At 55.1% G+C, this 20,501-nt stretch overlaps 1 protein-coding gene across 1 annotated transcript; it reads left to right on the top strand.

Moving 5' to 3' along the window:
- The first annotated feature begins 1,608 nt into the window (after nucleotides 1-1,608).
- LOC123764576 (uncharacterized) lies at nucleotides 1,609-2,478 on the top strand. The gene has a single exon (XM_045752565.2). It carries the CDS (start codon nucleotides 1,609-1,611, stop codon nucleotides 2,476-2,478), a length of 870 nt encoding a protein of 289 aa, XP_045608521.2.
- The last annotated feature ends 18,023 nt before the right edge of the window (nucleotides 2,479-20,501 follow it).

The following is a 20,501-nucleotide window of genomic DNA, read 5'->3' as shown; positions in this document are numbered from 1 at the left end:
GACGTGGGACACCAGACATGGGACACCCGGCGTGGGACACCAGACATGGGACACCAGACATGGGACACCCGGCGTGGGACACCCGGCTTGGGACATCCGACATTGGACACCCGGCGTGGGACACCAGACATGGGACACCAGACATGGGACACCCGGCGTGGGACACCAGACATGGGACTCCCGGCGTGGGACACCAGGGACACCAGACATGGGGCACCCAGCGTGGGACACCAGACATGGGACACCTGACATGGGACACCTGACATGGGACACCAGACATGGGACACCAGACATGGGACTCCCGGCGTGGGACACCAGACATGGGACACCCAGCGTGGGACACCAGACATGGGACACCCGGCGTGGGACACCAGACATGGGACACCAGACATGGGACACCCGGCGTGGGATACAAGGCGTGGGACACCAGACATGGGACACCCGACATGGGACACCAGACATGGGACACCCGACGTGGGACACCAGACATGGGACACCCGGCGTGGGACACCAGACATGGGACACCCGGCGTGGGACACCAGACATGGGATACCAGACATGGGACACCAGACATGGGACACCAGGCATGGGACACCAGACATGGGACACCCGACGTGGGACACCAGACATGGGACACCAGACATGGGATACCCGGCGTGGGACACCAGACATGGGACACCAGACATGGGACACCCGGCGTGGGACACCAGGCGTGGGACACCAGACATGGGACACCCGACGTGGGACACCAGACATGGGACACCAGACGTGGGACACCAGACATGGGACACCCGGCGTGGGACACCAGACATGGGATACCCGGCGTGGGACACCACACATGGGACACCCGGCGTGGGACACCAGACATAGGACACCCGGCGTGGGACACCAGACATGGGACACCCGACGTGGGACACCAGACATGGTACACCCGACGTGGGACACCAGACATGGGACACCCGGCGTGGGACACCAGACATGGGACACCCGACGTGGGACACTAGACATGGGACACCCGGCGTGGGACACCAGACATGGGACACCCGACGTGGGACACCAGACATGGGACACCCGGCGTTGGACACCAGACATAGGACACCCGGCGTGGGACACCAGACATGGGACACCCGGCGTGGGACACCAGACATGGGACACCAGACATGGGACACCCGGCGTGGGACACCAGACATGGGACACCCGGCGTGGGACACCAGGCGTGGGACACCAGACATGGGACACCCGACGTGGGACACCAGACATGGGACACCAGACGTGGGACACCAGACATGGGACACCCGGCGTGGGACACCAGACATGGGATACCCGGCGTGGGACACCAGACATGGGACACCCGGCGTGGGACACCAGACATAGGACACCCGGCGTGGGACACTAGACATGGGACACCCGACGTGGGACACCAGACATGGTACACCCGACGTGGGACACCAGACATGGGACACCCGGCGTGGGACACCAGACATGGGACACCCGACGTGGGACACTAGACATGGGACACCAGACATGGGACACCCGGCGTGGGACACCAGACATGGGACACCCGGCGTATGACACCCGGCGTGGGACACCAGACATGGGACACCAGACATGGGACACCCGGCGTGGGACACCAGACATGGGACACCCGACGTGGGACACCAGACATGGGACACTAGACATGGGACACCCGGCGTGGGACACCAGACATGGGACACCAGACATGGGACACCCGGCGTGGGACACCCGGCGTGGGACACCCGACATCGGACACCAGACATGGGACACCCGGCGTGGGACACCAGACATGGGACACCCGACATGGGACTCCCGGCGTGGGACACCCGACATTCGACACCAGACATGGGACACCCTGCGTGGGACACCAGTCATGGGACACCAGACACGGGACACGTCATGGGACACCCGGCGTTGGACACCCGGCGTTGGACTCCAGACATGGGACACCCGACGTGGGACACCAGTCATGGGACACCAGACATGGGACACCCGGCGTGGGACACCAGACATTGGACACCCAGCGTGGGACACCAGACATGGGACACCCGACATGGGACACCCGGCGTGGGACACCAGACATGGGACACCCGACATGGGACACCAGACATGAGACACCAGACATGGGACACCAGACATGAGACACCAGACATGGGACACCAGACATTGGACACCCGGCGTGGGACACCAGACATGGGACACCCGACGTGGGACACCAGTCATGGGACATCCGACATGGGACACCAGACATGGGACACCAGACATGGGACACCCGACGTGGGACACCCGGCGTGGGACACCCGACATGGGACACCCGGCATGGGACACCAGACATGGGACACCAGACATGGGACACCAGACATGAGACACCAGACATGGGACACCAGACATTGGACACCCGACATGGGACACCAGACATGGGACACCCGACATGGGACACCCGACATGGGACACCAGACATGAGACACCAGACATGGGACACCAGACATGGGACACAGGTCAACAAAGAGTCGCCGACACCAGAAACATTTTGACAAAGTCGGCGCCGAACTCCACCTCTCCGTCCTGGGACTTTTTCAACGCACAAACTCCAGGAACTTCCATGTTGCCTCCTTCGATCAACAACAGTTCGAGCTGCCGAAGAAGCTGCTGTATGGAGCTACAGTGGGTCAAGAACACGCTACGTCTTGAGGCGTCGTCAGGGCGACGCAGGAGCCAGACCCAAGCGTCGCGACGTCCATCCGTGAACACTGAAGGAGACTTCCCCAGCGACGTCTCCTGACAAGTGGCGCCAGTGTCAACAACAGCGGCGGCCATCACAACTATCTTTCTCCCTCGTTCCACTCTACAAAATGACTGGAATTGCTTCTCCAGAGGCACATAAATGCGTTCAGGAAATGAACTCCAAAATGAATTTACATAAGCAACATGAATGAGCTTGTTACGAAGTCGATAATCATATCTACTAACAGGTAATGGAACTACCATCAGCGTGAGCTGTTACTCCCGTGGTGTAGGTGAGCCAGACCAACGGGCCAACCGCTGGACTCGGGTGATCTTCCCACTGAGCAATTTAACATGTGAGGTTGAGCTGGTTGTAAATATGTTTATAATGTGGGTACCTTGGTGGCCGGCCTCCCCCGGGGGCGGCGCCGGCGGGGAGGGCACCACCACCACCACACTCACTCACTCACAACACACTCACAATACACTCACAACACACTCACAATACACTCACAACACACTCACAATACACTCACAACACTCACAATACACTCAACACTCAATACACTCACAACACACAATACACTCAGAAGACACTCACAACACACAATACACTCACAACACACAACACACAATACACTCAGAAGACACTCACAACACACAATACACTCACAACACACAACACTCACAACACACAATACACTCAGAAGACACTCACAACACACAATATACTCACAATACAGTCACAACTCACAATACACTCACAACTCATAATACACTCACAACTCATAATACACTCACAACACACGCCTGGTTGATACCTGGTTGATGGGGTTCTGGGAGTTCTTCTACTCCCCAAGCCCGGCCCGAGGCCAGGCTTGACTTGTGAGAGTTTGGTCCACCAGGCTGTTGCTTGGAGCGGCCCGCAGGCCCACATATACCTGCTTGATGGGGTTCTGGGAGTTCTTCTACTCCCCAAGCCCGGCCCGAGGCCAGGCTTGACTTGTGAGTTTGGTCCACCAGGCTGTTGCTTGGAGCGGCCCGCAGGCCCACATATACCTGGTTGATGGGGTTCTGGGAGTTCTTCTACTCCCCAAGCCCGGCCCGAGGCCAGGCTTGACTTGTGAGAGTTTGGTCCACCAGGCTGTTGCTTGGAGCTGCCCGCAGGCCCACATATACCTGGTTGATGGGGTTCTGGGAGTTCTACTCCCCAAGACCGGCCCGAGGCCAGGCTTGACTTGTGAGAGTTTGGTCCACCAGGCTGTTGCTTGGAGCGGCCCGCAGGCTCACATATACCTGCTTGATGGGGTTCTAGGAGTTCTTCTACTCCCCAAGCCCGGCCCGAGACCAGGCTTGACTTGTGAGAGTTTGGTCCACCAGGCTGTTGCTTGGAGCGGCCCGCAGGCCCACATATACCTGCTTGATGGGGTTCTGGGAGTTCTACTCCCCAAGCCCGGCCCGAGGCCAGGCTTGACTTGTGAGAGTTTGGTCCACCAGGCTGTTGCTTGGAGCGGCCCGCAGGCCCACATATACCTGCTTGATGGGGTTCTGGGAGTTCTACTCCCCAAGCCCGGCCCGAGGCCAGGCTTGACTTGTGAGAGTTTGGTCCAACAGGCTGTTGCTTGGAGCGGTCCGCAGGCCCACATACCCACCACAGCCTGGTTGGTCCGGCACTCCTTGGAGGAAACTATCTAGTTTCCTCTTGAAGATGTCCACGGTTGTTCCGGCAATATTTCTGATGCTCGCTGGGAGGATGTTGAACAACCGCGGACCTCTGATGTTTATACAGTGTTCTCTGGTTGTGCCTATAGCACCTCTGTTCTTCACTGGTTCTATTCTGCATTTTCTTCCATATCGTTCACTCCAGTATGTTGTTATTTTACTGTGTAGATTTGGGACCTGCCCCTCCAGTATTTTCCACGTGTATATTATTTGGTATCTCTCTCGTCTTCTTTCTAGACCTTACCATTAAAGAACCTTACCTTACGCTTCCAATACCGGAAGCACCTCAAGGCATCTCTCTCGTCTCCTTTCTAGTGAGTACATTTGGAGAGCTTTGAGACGATCCCAATAATTTAGGTGCTTTATCGCGTCTATGCGTGCCGTATATGTTCTCTGTATTCCCTCTATTTCAGCAATCTCTCCTGCTCTGTAGAGGGAAGTGAGTACTGAGCAGTACTCAAGACGGGACAGTACAAGTGATTTGTATAGTACAACCATTGTGATGGGATCCCTGGATTTGAAAGTTCTCGTAATCCATCCGATCATTTTTCTGACTGACGCAATATTTGCTTGGTTATGCTCCCTAAACGTTAGGTCGTCAGACATTATTATTCCCAAATCCTTTACATGCTGCTTTCACACTATGGGAAGATTCGATTGAGTTTTGTACCCTGTATTATGTTTCAGCTCCTCATTTTTACCGTATCTGAGTACCTGAAATTTATCACTGTTAAACATCATGTTATTTTCTGCAGACCCAATCGAAAACTTTGTTAATATCTGCTTGTAATTTTTAAATATCTTCAGCAGAGGTAATTTTCATGCTGATTTTTGTGTCATCTGCGAAGGATGACACGGATGAAGGATGAGAGAATATACTCACAACACACTCACAAAACACAACACACACTCACAAAACACAACACACACTCACAAAACGCTGCCCAATACTGTCACTATGGCGGCGTGTCCACTCACAGGATGAGTGGCGCTGCCCAATACTGTCACTATGGCGGTGTGTCCACTCACAGGATGAGTGGCGCTGCCCAATACTGTCACTATGGCGGTGTGTCCACTCACAGGATGAGTGGCGCTGCCCAATACTGTCACTATGGCGGTGTGTCCACTCACAGGATGAGTGGCGCTGCCCAATACTGTCACTATGGTGGTGTGTCCACTCACAGGATGAGTGGCGCTGCCCAATACTGTCACTATAGCGGTGTGTCACTCACAGGATGAGTGGCGCTGCCCAATACTGTCACTATGGTGGTGTGTCCACTCACAGGATGAGTGACGCTGCCCAATACTGTCACTATGGCGGTGTGTCCACTCACAGGATGAGTGGCGCTGCCCAATACTGTCACTATGGCGATGTGTCACTCACAGGATGAGTGGCGCTGCCCAATACTGTCACTATGGTGGTGTGTCCACTCACAGGATGAGTGACGCTGCCCAATACTGTCACTATGGCGGTGTGTCCACTCACAGGATGAGTGGCGCTGCCCAATACTGTCACTATAGCGGTGTGTCCACTCACAGGATGAGTGGCGCTGCCCAATACTGTCACTATAGCGGTGTGTCCACTCACAGGTTGAGTGGCGCTGCCCAATACTGTCACTATGGTGGTGTGTCCACTCACAGGATGAGTGCCGCTGCCCAATACTGTCACTATGGCGGCGTGTCCACTCACAGGATGAGTGACGCTGCCCAATACTGTCACTATGGCGGTGTGTCCACTCACAGGATGAGTGGCGCTGCCCAATACTGTCACTATAGCGGTGTGTCCACTCACAGGATGAGTGGCGCTGCCCAATACTGTCACTATGGCGGTGTGTCCACTCACAGGATGAGTGGCGCTGCCCAATACTGTCACTATAGCGGTGTGTCCACTCACAGGATGAGTGGCGCTGCCCAATACTGTCACTATGGCGGTGTGTCCACTCACAGGATGAGTGACGCTGCCCAATACTGTCACTATGGCGGTGTGTCCACTCACAGGATGAGTGGCGCTGCCCAATACTGTCACTATAGCGGTGTGTCCACTCACAGGATGAGTGGCGCTGCCCAATACTGTCACTATGGTGGTGTGTCCACTCACAGGATGAGTGGCGCTGCCCAATACTGTCACTATGGCGGCGTGTCCACTCACAGGATGAGTGGCGCTGCCCAATACTGTCACTATGGCGGTGTGTCCACTCACAGGATGAGTGGCGCTGCCCAATACTGTCACTATGGCGGTGTGTCGACTCACAGGATGAGTGGCGCTGCCCAATACTGTCACTATGGCGGCGTGTCCACTCACAGGATGAGTGGCGCTGCCCAATACTGTCACTATGGCGGTGTGTCCACTCACAGGATGAGTGGCGCTGCCCAATACTGTCACTATAGCGGTGTGTCCACTCACAGGATGAGTGGCGCTGCCCAATACTGTCACTATGGCGGTGTGTCGACTCACAGGATGAGTGGCGCTGCCCAATACTGTCACTATGGCGGTGTCCACTCACAGGATGAGTGACGCTGCCCAATACTGTCACTATGGCGGTGTCCACTCACAGGATGAGTGGCGCTGCCCAATACTATCACTATGGCGGTGTGTCCACTCACAGGATGAGTGGCGCTGCCCAAAACTGTCACTATGGCGGTGTGTCCACTCACAGGATGAGTGACGCTGCCCAATACTGTCACAATGGCGGTGTGTCCACTCACAGGATGAGTGGCGCTGCCCAATACTCTCACTATGGCGGTGTGTTCACTCACAGGATGAGTGGCGCTGCCCAATACTGTCACTATGGCGGTGTGTCCACTCACAGGATGGGTGGCGCTGCCCAATACTGTCACTAGCGGTGTGTCCACTCACAGGATGAGTAACGCTGCCCAATACTGTCACTGGCGGCGTGTCCACTCACAGGACGAGTGGCGCTGCCCAATACTGTCACTATGGCGGCGTGTCCACTCACAGGATGAGTGACGCTGCCCAATACTGTCACTATGGCTGCGTGTCCACTCACAGGATGAGTGGCGCTGCCCAATACTGTCACTATGGCGGTGTGTCCACTCACAGGATGAGTGGCGCTGCCCAATACTGTCACTATGGCGGTGTGTCCACTCACAGGATGAGTGGCGCTGCCCAATACTGTCACTATGGCGGTGTGTCCACTCACAGGATGAGTGGCGCTGCCCAATACTGTCACTATGGCGGCGTGTCCACTCACAGGACCTTATCTTGAGGTTACCTTGAGGTGCTTCCGGGGCTTAGCGTCCCCGCGGTCCGGTCGTCGACCAGGCCTCCTGGTTGCTGGACTGATCAACCAGGCTGTTAGACGCGACTGCTCGCAGCCTGACGTATGAGTCACAGCCTGGTTGATCAGGACGAGTGGCGCTGCCCAATACTGCCACCATGGCGATGTGTCCACTCACAGGATGAGCGGCGCTGCCCAATACTGTCACTATGGCGGTGTGTCGACTCACAGGATGAGTGGCGCTGCCCAATACTGTCACTATGGCGGCGTGTCCACTCACAGGATGAGTGACACTGCCCAATACTGTCACTATGGCGGCGTGTCCTCTCACAGGATGAGTGGCGCTGCCCAATACTGTCACTATGGCGGCGTGTCCACTCACAGGATGAGTGACGCTGCCCAATACTGTCACTATGGCGGTGTGTCCACTCACAGGATGAGTGGCGCTGCCCAATACTGTCACTATGGCGGTGAGTCCACTCACAGGATGAGTGGCGCTGCCCAATACTGTCACTATGGCGGTGTGTCCACTCACAGGATGAGTGACACTGCCCAATACTGTCACTATGGCGGCGTGTCCACTCACAGGATGAGTGGCGCTGCCCAATACTGTCACTATGGCGGCGTGTCCACTCACAGGATGATTGACGCTGCCCAATACTGTCACTATAGCGGTGTGTCCACTCACAGGATGAGTGGCGCTGCACAATACTGTCACTATGGCGGTGTGTCCACTCACAGGATGAGTGACGCTGCCCAATACTCTCACTATGGCGGTGTGTCCACTCACAGGATGAGTGACGCTGCCCAATACTGTCACTATGGCGGCGTGTCCACTCACAGGATGAGTGGCGCTGCACAATACTGTCACTATGGCGGTGTGTCCACTCACAGGATGAGTGACGCTGCCCAATACTGTCACTATGGCGGTGTGTCCACTCACAGGATGAGTGGCGCTGCCCAATACTGTCACTATGGCGGCGTGTCCACTCACAGGATGAGTGGCGCTGCCCAATACTGTCACTATGGCGGTGTGTCCACTCACAGGATGAGTGGCGCTGCCCAATACTGTCACTATGGCGGTGTGTCCACTCACAGGATGAGTGGCGCTGCCCAATACTGTCACTATGGCGGTGTGTCCACTCACAGGATGAGTGACGCTGCCCAATACTGTCACTATGGCGGCGTGTCCACTCACAGGATGAGTGGCGCTGCCCAATACTGTCACTATGGCGGTGTGTCCACTCACAGGATGAATGGCGCTGCCCAATAAACTCGCCCCTCGGGGCAAAATAAAAAAAAAATCACAGTGTTTAGTCTACAATATAGCTCAATCGTTGCCCCTCCGTGGCTTATCGCCTTCGCCTCCCACGTTACGTCTCCCGACGCCGCCAAGGTGTCAGGTGACGTCGAGCTGCGCCCCGCCGCGGGCCGACGCCGTAATCCTAGGCGACGCCATTGAGGGGCGGTGGCTGTGCTGGCTCCTACAGGGCTACCAACAGCGCGCGGAAAACAAACATAGCAATTAGCACGGTGGCCCAGAGTTGGGTTACGGAAGCGGGGCGGGCCGAGGGGCGGGCCGAGGGGAAGGAAGTGGGCGAGTGTGTGTGGTCTGAGAGACAGGCGCGGCCTCACTGAGGCAGCCGTGATGACAGACCGCTGACGGATGTGTGGTGAGGGAGGGACCTGCTTCTCCCGCTGATATATGAGGAAGATGCTGCTGCTGCTGGTGTGGGGGGAGGTGTGGGTGGTGTGGGGGAGGTGTGGGTGGTGTGGGGAAGGTTTCACGCTTCCACTACACATAAGGGGCATAACTGGCCGACCCCTCACAGTGTTCAAGAGAGAACTGGATAAGCACCTCCAAAGGACACCTGATCAACCAGGCTGTGACTCGTACGTCAGGCTGCGAGCAGCCGCGTCCAACAGCCTGGTTGATCAGTCCGGCAACCAGGAGGCCTGGTCGACGACCGGGCCGCGGGGACGCTAAGCCCCGGAAGCACCTCAAGATCTCAAGATCTAAGGTGTGGGTGGTGTGGGGGAGGTGTGGGTGGTGTGGGGGAGGTGTGGGTGGTGTGGGGGAGGTGTGGGTGGTGTGGGGGAGGTGTGGGGGAGGTTTGGGAGGTGTGGGTGGTGTGGGGGAGGTGTGGGAGGCGTGGGGCGAGGTGTGGGTGGTGGTGTGGGTGAGGTGTGGGCGGTGTGGGGGAGGTATGGGTGGCGTGGGGGAGGTGTGGGTGGTGTGGGGGAGGTGTGGGTGGTGTGGGGGAGGTGTGGGTGGTGTGGGGGAGGTGTGGGTGGTGTGGGGGAGGTGTGGGGGAAGTGTGGGTGGTGGTGTACTCACCTAGTTGTGTTTGCGGGGGTTGAGCTTTGGCTCTTTGGTCCCGCCTCTCAACTGTCAATCAACTGGTGTACAGGTTCCTGAGCCTATTGGGCTCTATCATATCTACACTTGAAACTGTGTATGGAGTCAGCCTCCACCACATCACTGCCTAATGCATTTCATTTGTCAACCACCCTGACACTAAAAAAGATACTAATATCTCTGTGGCTCATTTGGGCACTCAGTTTCCACCTGTGTCTCCTAGTGCGTGTGCCCCTTGTGTTAAATAGTCTGTCTTTATCTACCCTATCAATTCCTTTGAGAATCTTGTATGTGGTGATCATGTCCCCCCTAACTCTTCTGTCTCCCAGTGACGTGAGGTTTAATTCCCAAAGTTCCTCATAGCTCATACCTCTCAGCTCGGGTACTAGTCTGGTGGCAAACCTTTGAACCTTTTCCAGTTTAGTGTTATGCTTGACTAGATATGGACTCCATGCTGGGGTTGCATACTCCAGGATTGGTCTGACATAGGTGGTATACAAAGTTCTGAAAGATTCCTTACACAAGTTTCTGAAGGTCGTTCTTATGTTAGCCAACCTGGCATATGCCGCTGATGTTATCCTCTTGATATGTGCTGCAGGAGACAGGTCTGGCGTGATATCCAGCTATATGGAGACTGACAGCTGAGTGGAATCGGACTTCGGATTCGTAGTCCTGAGGTTCCGGGTTCGATCCCCGGTGGAGGCGGAAACAAATGGGCAGAGTTTCTTTCACCCTGATGTCCCCGTTCACCTAGCAGTAAATACGTACCTGGGAGTTAGACAGCTGCTACGGGCTGGTTCCTGGGGGTGTGTAACAAAAAGGAGGCCTGGTCGAGGACCGGGCCGCGGGGACGCTAAGCCCCGAAACATCTCAAGATAACCTCAAGATAACCTCAAGATATATCAACCCCCAGGTCTCTCTCTCTCTCTCTCTGACTCATGAAGAATTTCATCTCCCAGATGATACCTTGTATCTGGCCTCCTGCTCCCTACACCAATCTTCATTACATTACGTTTGCTCGGGTTAAACTCTAACAACCATTTGTTGGAGTAGAGGTGAAGGTGTAAGGGGGGGGGTGTAGGTGGTGGTGTAGGGGAGGTGTGGGTGGTGTAGGGAAGGTGGTGGTGGTGGTACACAACCACACCACCACTTACTAAACATATATTTATATCACATACCATCCAACCATCCAAGACGCTGACGGATGACCCAACTACCTTCACCCTCCTGATATACTCTGCATAATACCCACTTCCAGCCGCAGAAAACAACCACATTAACCACCACACATTGCAGACTAACATCCAGTCTACTAACTACCCAATTACACCCCAAATCTGGTGCGTTGTTTTGGTGTATGAGAGGTTTGTAATGAGGGTGTGGGTGGTGATCTGGTGGCATTATCACTCCATCAGACACAGGTGTGGCACGCAGGTGGACGATGGCTTCCTCTCCTGCGCTTGGCATCACTCACTTGTTAATGTCTGTAATTTCTGGTGCTGATGTATACACAGTGGTCGGGCTCTGAGGGTAGTAAGTCATGGTTCATTATTAGATGGCGAGATGTGAACACACATGGATATGTGTCGATCAGCTCTCAATATGGTGTGTGTGTGTGTGTGTGCGTGTGTGTGTGTGTGTGTGTGTACTTACCTAATTGTACTTACCTAATTGTGCTTGCGGGGGTTGAGCTCTGGCTCTTTGGTCCCGCCTCTCAACCGTCAATCAACTGGTGTACAGATTCCTGAGCCTATTGGGCTCTATCATATCTACATTTGAAACTGTGAATGGAGTCAGCCTCCACCACATCACTTCCTAATGCATTCCATTTGCTAACTACTCTGACACTGAAAAAGTTCTTTCTAACGTCTCTGTGGCTCATTTGGGTACTCAGCTTCCACCTGTGTCCCCTTGTTCGCGTCCCACCAGTGTTGAAAAGTTCGTCCTTGTTTACCCGGTCGATTCCCCTGAGGATTTTGTAGGTTGTGATCATGTCCCCCCTTACTCTTCTGTCTTCCAGTGTCGTGAGGTGCATTTCCCGCAGCCTTTCCTCATAACTCATGCCTCTTAGTTCTGGGACTAGTCTAGTAGCATACCTTTGGACTTTTTCCAGCTTCGTCTTGTGCTTGACAAGGTACGGGCTCCATGCTGGGGCCGCATACTCCAGGATTGGTCTTACATATGTGGTGTACAAGATTCTGAATGATTCCTTACACAGGTTCCTGAACGCCGTTCTGATGTTAGCCAGCCTCGCATATGCCGCAGACGTTATTCTCTTTATGTGGGCTTCAGGAGACAGGTTTGGTGTGATATCAACTCCTAGATCTTTCTCTCTGTCTGTTTCATTAAGTACTTCATCTCCTATTCTGTATCCTGTGCCTGGCCTCCTGTTTCCACTGCCTAGTTTCATTACTTTGCATTTACTCGGGTTGAACTTCAACAGCCATTTGTTGGACCATTCACTCAGTCTATCCAGGTCATCTTGTAGCCTCCTACTATCATCCTCTGTTTCAATCCTCCTCATAATTTTTGCATCGTCGGCAAACATTGAGAGGAACGAATCTATACCCTCTGGGAGATCATTTACATATACCAGAAACAGTATAGGTCCAAGGACTGACCCCTGCGGGACTCCACTTGTGACGTCTCGCCAATCTGAGACCTCACCCCTCACACAGACTCGTTGTCTCCTGTTGCTTAGGTATTCCTCTATCCACCGGAGTACCTTCCCTCTCACTCCAGCCTGCATCTCCAACTTTCGCACTAGCCTCTTGTGGGGCACTGTATCAAAGGCTTTCTGACAATCCAAAAATATGCAGTCTGCCCACCCTTCTCTTTCTTGCCTTATTTTTGTTGCCTGGTCGTAGAATTCAAGTAACCCTGTGAGGCAGGACCTGCCATCCCTGAACCCATGTTGATGCTGTGTTACAAAGTTCCTTCGCTCCAGATGCTCCACTAGTTTTTTTCGCACAATCTTCTCCATCAGCTTGCATGGTATGCAGGTTAGGGACACTGGCCTGTAGTTCAGTGCCTCCTGTCTATCCCCTTTCTTGTATATCGGGACTACGTTAGCTGCTTTCCAAGTATCTGGCAGTTCCCCTGTTGCCAGTGATTTGTTATACACTATGGAGAGTGGTAGGCTCAGTTCTCTTGCTCCTTCCTTTAGAACCCAAGGGGAGATTCCATCTGGGCCTATAGCCTTCGTCACGTCCAACTCTAGTAAACACTTCCTTACTTCCCCACTGGTAATCTCAAACTCTTCCAGTGGTTCCTGGTTAGCTATTCCCTCACTTACCTCTGGAATTTCTCCTTGTTCTAAGGTGAAGACCTCCTGGAATTTCTTATTCAATTCCTCACACACTTCCTTGTCATTTGTAGTGAATCCTTCCGCCCCTATCCTTAATCTCATAACCTGTTCCTTTACTGTTGTTTTTCTCCTAATGTGGCTATGCAACAATTTAGGAGTGTGTGTGTGTGTGTGTGTGTGTGTGTGTGTGTGTGTGTGTGTGTGTGTGTGTGTGTGTGTGTGTGTGTACTCACCTAGTTGTACTCACCTAGATGTGTTTGTGCGAGTTGAGCTTTGGCTCTTTGGTCCCGCCTCTCAACCGTTAATCAACTGGTGTAAAGGTTCCTGAGCCTATTGGGCTCTATCATATCTACATTTGAAGCTGTGTATGGAGTCAGCCACGCACACACACACCCACCCCTCCCCACCACACACACCCACCCATCCCCACCACACACACCCGCCCCTCCCCACCACACACACACCCGCCCCTCCCCACCACACACACCCGCCCCTCCCCACCACACACACACACACCCCTCCCCACCACACACACACACACCCCTCCCCACCACACACACCCACCCCTCCCCACCACTCACACCCGCCCCTCCCCACCACACACACCCGCCCCTCCCCACCACACACACACACCCCTCCCCACCACACACACACACACCCCTCCCCACCACACACACCCACCCCTCCCCACCACACACACCCGCCCCTCCCCACCACACACACCCGCCCCTCCCCACCACACACACCCACCCCTCCCCACTACACACACACACCCTCTCCACCACACACACACACCCCTCCCCACCACACACACCCGCCCCTCCCCACCACACACACACACCCCTCCCCACCACACACACACACACCCCTCCCCACCACACACACCCACCCCTCCCCACCACACACACCCGCCCCTCCCCACCACACACACCCGCCCCTCCCCACCACACACACCCACCCCTCCCCACCACACACACACACCCCTCCCCACCACACACACACACCCCTCCCCACCACACACACCCGCCCCTCCCCACCACACACACCCGCCCCTCTCCACCACACACACCCGCCCCTCCCCACCACACACACCCACCCCTCCCCACCACACACACCCACCCCTCTCCACCACACACACCCGCCCCTCCCCACCACACACACCCACCCCTCCCCACCACACACACCCACCCCTCTCCACCACACACACCCACCCCTCCCCACCACACACACCCACCCCTCTCCACCACACACACCCACCCCTCCCCACCACACACACACACCCCTATCCACCACACACACCCACTCCTCCCCACCACACACACCCACCCCTCCCCACCACACACCCACCCCTCCCCACCACACACACCCACCCCTCCCCACCACACACACCCGCCCCTCCCCACCACACACACACCCGCCCCTCCCCACCACACACACCCGCCCCTCCCCACCACACACACCCACCCCTCCCCACCACACACACCCACCCCTCTCCACCACACACACCCACCCCTCCCCACCACACACACACACCCCTATCCACCACACACACCCACTCCTCCCCACCACACACACCCACTCCTCCCCACCACACACACACATCCCTATCCACCACACACACACCCCTCCCCACCACACACACCCACTCCTCCCCACCACACACACCCACCCCTCCCCACCACACACACCCACCCCTCCCCACCACACACAAACACCCCTCCCCCCCCCGCCCCTCCCCACCACACACACCCGCCCCTCCCCACCACACACACACACCCCTCCCCACCACACACACCCGCCCCTCCCCACCACACACACACACCCCTCCCCACCACACACACACACCCCTCCCCACCACACACACACACCCCTCCCCACCACACACACCCACCCCTCCCCACCACACACACACACCCCTCCCCACCACACACACCCGCCCCTCCCCACCACACACACACCCACCCCTCCCCACCACACACACCCCTCCCTCCCCACCACACACACCCCTCCCCACCACACACACCCACCCCTCCCCACCACGCACACCCACCCCTCCCCACCACACACACCCACCCCTCCCCACCACACACACCCACCCCTCCCCACCACACCCCCCTTCCCCCCGCCCCGGTTTAAGCGGAAATGGAAGACTTCAACATTATTTATTCAGGTTAAATGTCAACATAAGTAAGAAATAGTTCACCTGAGTGTTCTATAATTGTCACCACCAGTACACGAGTGTGTGACAACACTGTGTAACACTGAGGTGTTACTGTGTGTGGCAACACTGTGTAACACTGAGGTGTTACTGTGTGTGGCAACACTGTGTAACACTGAGGTGTTACTGTGTGTGGCAACACTGTGTAACACTGAGGTGTTACTGTGTGTGGCAACACTGTGTAACACTGAGGTGTTACTGTGTGTGGCAACACTGTGTAACACTGAGGTGTTACTGTGTGTGGCAACACTGCAACCCTGAGGTGTTACACAGTGTGTGGCAACACTGTAACACAGAGGTGTAACACAGTGTTATCATTAAGTGTTGCGAGGGACTAAACCTGACCACAGATGGCGCGGCAATCAGCGATATTAATATTATTATTATTTACATTATAATTTAAATATTATCATATGTTATTTTACATAAATATCAATAATTGTTGCTATTATTATTAGTATTGTGTTAGCAAGGGTAAAGTGAGAGTGTCGGAGGCTAGAGTGTTGCTCTGTGTATCACAAGATCATTGCCACTGTTGTATGAAAGAAAACATGTGACTGGCAGCCACATATGGCACCCCATATATGGCAGCTTGGTCTTGATGATAATGGTCTCTGTGCTATATATTGTAATATATATGTATAGCAGGGGATGTTATCTAGTATATTCGGTGTATCTCTCTTTCTCTCTCTCTCTCTCTCTCTCTCTCTCTCTCTCTCTCTCTCTCTCTCTCTCTCTCTCTCTCTCTCTCTCTCTCTCTCTCTCTCTCCCCGTTTCAGAAATACAATTTGAATGTTTCCTGTTAACGGTTTCAACAGGAGAATGGGAACGGGAATGGCCAACATGAACGCTGAGAGGAGGAGGAGGATGGCCTGAACAGACAGGCGCTAAGGAGGACCAAGAGACAGAGAGGAGGGTTGAGAAGGGAAGGAAGATAGAGAAGGAAGACCGTGAAGGAAGAAAGAAGGAAGGAAGCACCAGATGGAGCACCAGGAGGATGACCCTCTAGCCCAGAACGGTAAGGAGCAGACGAGGTGGTAGTGTCGTCTGGGGAATTGGAAACAGGTGTGACAGTAAGCTGGAGAGGGCGAGAAGGAGAGGGGACGCAACACACAAATATAACGCAAGATGGACAAAGTGGGAAGACACCGAACCTGGGGCCAGATTCACGAAGCAGTTACGCAAGCACTTACGAACCTGGGGCCAGATTCACGAAGCAGTTACGCAAGCACTTACGAACTTAAAGATCTTTTCTCAATCTTTGGCGGCTTTGTTTACAATTATTAAACAGTTAATGAGCTCGGAAGCACCAGGAGGCTGTTTATAACAATAACAACAGTTGATTGGCAAGTTTTCATGCTTGTAAACTGTTTAATAAATATAACCAAAGTCGTCAAAGATTGAGGAAAGATGTACACGTTCGTAAGTACTTGCGCAACTGCTTCGTGAATCTGGCCCCAGGTTCGTAAGTGCTTGCGTAACTGCTTCGTGAGTGTGGCCCCAGGTTCGTAAGTGCTTGCGTAACTTTTTCGTGAATCTGGCCCCAGGTTCGTAAGTGCTTGCGCAACTGCTTCGTGAATCTGGCCCCAGGTTCGTAAGTGCTTGCGCAACTGCTTCGTGAATCTGGCCCCAGGTTCGTAAGTGCTTGCGTAACTGCTTCGTGAATCTCGCCCCAGGTTCGTAAGTGCTTGCGCAACTGCTTCGTGAATCTGGCCCCCAGGTCCTCAGCCTTAGGAAAAGACAGATGATCACGCTGTTTCAAATTGAGGATGACTTCATCATATGTGTAAAGCACACATGCGCGGGCGAAGGGCACTCCGTCTTGGAGTGACCCGAGGTTACACACAAGGGGCAGAGAGAGACCTCGTTCGCGCCATACACAGATCTCCAGCACCTGCTGCAGGAGCGAGGAGAAGGGATGTACTCCTGAACGGAGCATCTGGCACCAGCAAGAATGACTGAAGAAGAGGGAAGGGACCGACCATCAAACGCGAAGAGGCTGATGGCAACGACCACGAGGGAGCCCGAGTGAAGGTATAACCCCCTGGAGGACTGAATGGCCTCGTGTCAGTCTTTCAGTTCCCTGTCACCAGTCGCAACATGGTGCGAGAGGAAAAGTGTGTCAATGTTGGCATTGAACCGGGTATTTTTGGAGATCCGGACAGGAGTCTCCCCAGCGCAGGACAACGAAGCCAGGGCGGTCCAGCCAGGTTGGTTGGTCTTGGTCCAACAGGCAGCCCCTGCTGAGAAGGGGCTGCCACAACACGGGTACCAGTACGGGTTATCTTGAGATGATTTCGGGGCTTTAGTGTCCCCGCGGCCCGGTCCTCGACCAGGCCTCCACCCCCAGGAAGCAGCCCGTGACAGCTGACTAACTCCCAGGTACCTAGGTAACAGGGGCATTCAGGGTGAAAGAAACTTTGCCCATTTGTTTCTGCCTCGTGCGGGAATCGAACCCGCGCCACAGAATTACGAGTCCTGCGCGCTATCCACCAGGCTACGAGGCCCCTCCGAGGCCGGGTGGAGTTAAAGCTGATCAAAGTCTGCTTTAACGTTAGCGTGGGGACGCTAAGCCCCCGAAACCATCTCAATGTAGTAGTAGGCATCCATCAGTCTCAGGAGACTATGGAGTTGGGCTCTGGTTGTCGGTCTGGAGTGGCCTCACCAGGGCGCAAAGCCAGGGTAGGTTGATTCGGGGGAGAAGCTGTTACCCAGGCAGCAGGTCCTCCGTCTCCACGGTGCTGAAAGTCTCCAATGTAAAGGCATACGCCAATACGATTGGTTCCAGCGCCGTCACAGGAACTGTGAGTTCCGTGAATGACCTTGAAGTTGGTGAAGGGCACAAGGACCTCCAACCCCGGAGACCGCCGGGTCGGGGCCGGTTACATCTCAACGTAACCTCAAGGTAACGGCAGCAGGAGCAAAAGGCCACAAAAGGACAGAGGAGCATCACACCCCAGCAGCCGTCCACCAGGGCTCCCTCACGACGACAACGGGCTGGAAACGGAAGGGGGAGAATGCCTCACAAACTCTCCAGAAGGAACACTCACAATTAAACTCAGTTTTGCGTCCACCATCCAACCAGCACTTAAGGTCATTGCGTCGTTAATTACGCGAGTGCGTCCGTCGTAACTAACGCCAAACGAGGCCCCGCTGCGACGCATCGTACTGTCACAAAGCTCGCTTGAGTACTCTCCTCTTTTTCTACTTTAAACTTCAAACTACATAATTAGGGCTCTTAGCGTTCTTGCCTCGCTGGATATATGAAAATAACAATAGTGGTTGAAATTGTGGTGTAGTGTATTGCCACGGAGAGTGATTTACTGAGATCGTTAGAGGTGTAAATACTTATAAATGCCGTGATGTTGTTGAAGCCAACCAAGGCAGCAAAGTATATAATATTATAACGCAGCTAAACACAGCTTTAGCCTCGCTGGTTAACTTAGACAGATTACAGCTTTATCTTTATCATGAGGAAGTGTAAAGTTTAAACCGGACTAGGACCTGGAGGGCAGCCACCGCTGCCTTCTTGCTAGGACCAGGAGGGCAGCCATCGCTGCCTTCTTGCTTGGACCAGGAGGGCAGCCACCGCTGCCTTCTTGCTTGGACCAGGAGGGCAGCCACCACTGCCTTCTTGCTTGGACCAGGATGGACCAGGAGGGCAGCCACCGCTGCCTTCTTGCTTGGACCAGGATGGACCAGGAGGGCAGCCACCGCTGCCTTCTTGCTAGGACCAGGAGGGCAGCCACCGCTGCCTTCTTGCTTGGACCAGGATGGACCAGGAGGGCAGCCACCGCTGCCTTCTTGCTAGGACCAGGAGGGCAGCCACCGCTGCCTTCTTGCTAGGACCTGGAGGGCAGCCACCGCTGCCTTCTTGCTTGGACCAGGATGGACCAGGAGGGCAGCCACCGCTGCCTTCTTGCTAGGACCAGGAGGGCAGCCACCGCTGCCTTCTTGCTAGGACCAGGAGGGCAGCCACCGCTGCCTTCTTGCTTGGACCAGGAGGGCAGCCACCGCTGCCTTCTTGCTTGGACCAGGAGGGCAGCCACCGCTGCCTTCTTGCTAGGACCAGGAGGGCAGCCACCACTGCCTTCTTGCTTGGACCAGGAGGGCAGCCACCGCTGCCTTCTTGCTTGGACCAGGAGGGCAGCCACCACTGCCTTCTTGCTTGGACCAGGAGGGCAGCCACCGCTGCCTTCTTGCTTGGACCAGGAGGGTAGCCACCACTGCCTTCTTGCTTGGACCAGGAGGGCTGCCACCGCTGCCTTCTTGCTTGGACCAGGAGGGCAGCCACCGATGCTTTCTTACTTGGACCTGCAGGGCAGCCACCGCTGCCTTCCAGGACTTAGGACTACGAATCCCGAGCGCTGTCCACTCAGTCGTCAGGCCCACTGCGTCCGCATGCGGTAAATATGTTGTCTTCTAATAGGTGTCTCAAGGTGTCTTGCTTACTGTAGATCAGTTCATATAGGGTGTTATATACCTGATATACCGAGAGGTATATCCCGCTGCTACGGCTATAGACACTGTAGGAGAGAGTGCGTGCGTGGGGTTGAGCTCTGGCTCTTTGGTTCCGCCTCTCAACTGTCAATCAACTGGTTATCTTGAGATGATTTCGGGGCTTTTTAGTGTCCCCGCGGCCCGGTCCTCGACCAGGCCTCCACCCCCAGGAAGCAGCCCGTGACAGCTGACTAACACCCAGGTACCTATTTTACTGCTAGGTAACAGGGGCATAGGGTGAAAGAAACTCTGCCCATTGTTTCTCGCCGGCGCCTGGGATCGAACCCAGGACCACAGGATCACAAGTCCAGCGTGCTGTCCGCTCGGCCGACCGGCTCCCCTGGTGTACAGGTTCCTGAGCCTACTGGCCTCTATCATATCTACACTTGAAACTGTGTATGGAGTCAGCCTCCACCA

Source organism: Procambarus clarkii, chromosome 79, assembly GCF_040958095.1.
Source record: "Procambarus clarkii isolate CNS0578487 chromosome 79, FALCON_Pclarkii_2.0, whole genome shotgun sequence".
Lineage (NCBI taxonomy): Eukaryota > Metazoa > Arthropoda > Malacostraca > Decapoda > Cambaridae > Procambarus > Procambarus clarkii.
The sequence above is the reverse complement of the archived record's forward strand: the minus strand, read 5'-3'. Positions and strand labels throughout refer to the sequence as shown.

Excerpts from the sequence above, each read along its gene's own strand:
- LOC123764576 (XM_045752565.2), top strand. The coding sequence starts at position 1,609 with ATGGGACACCCGGCGTGGGACACCAGACATGGGACACCCGACGTGGGA.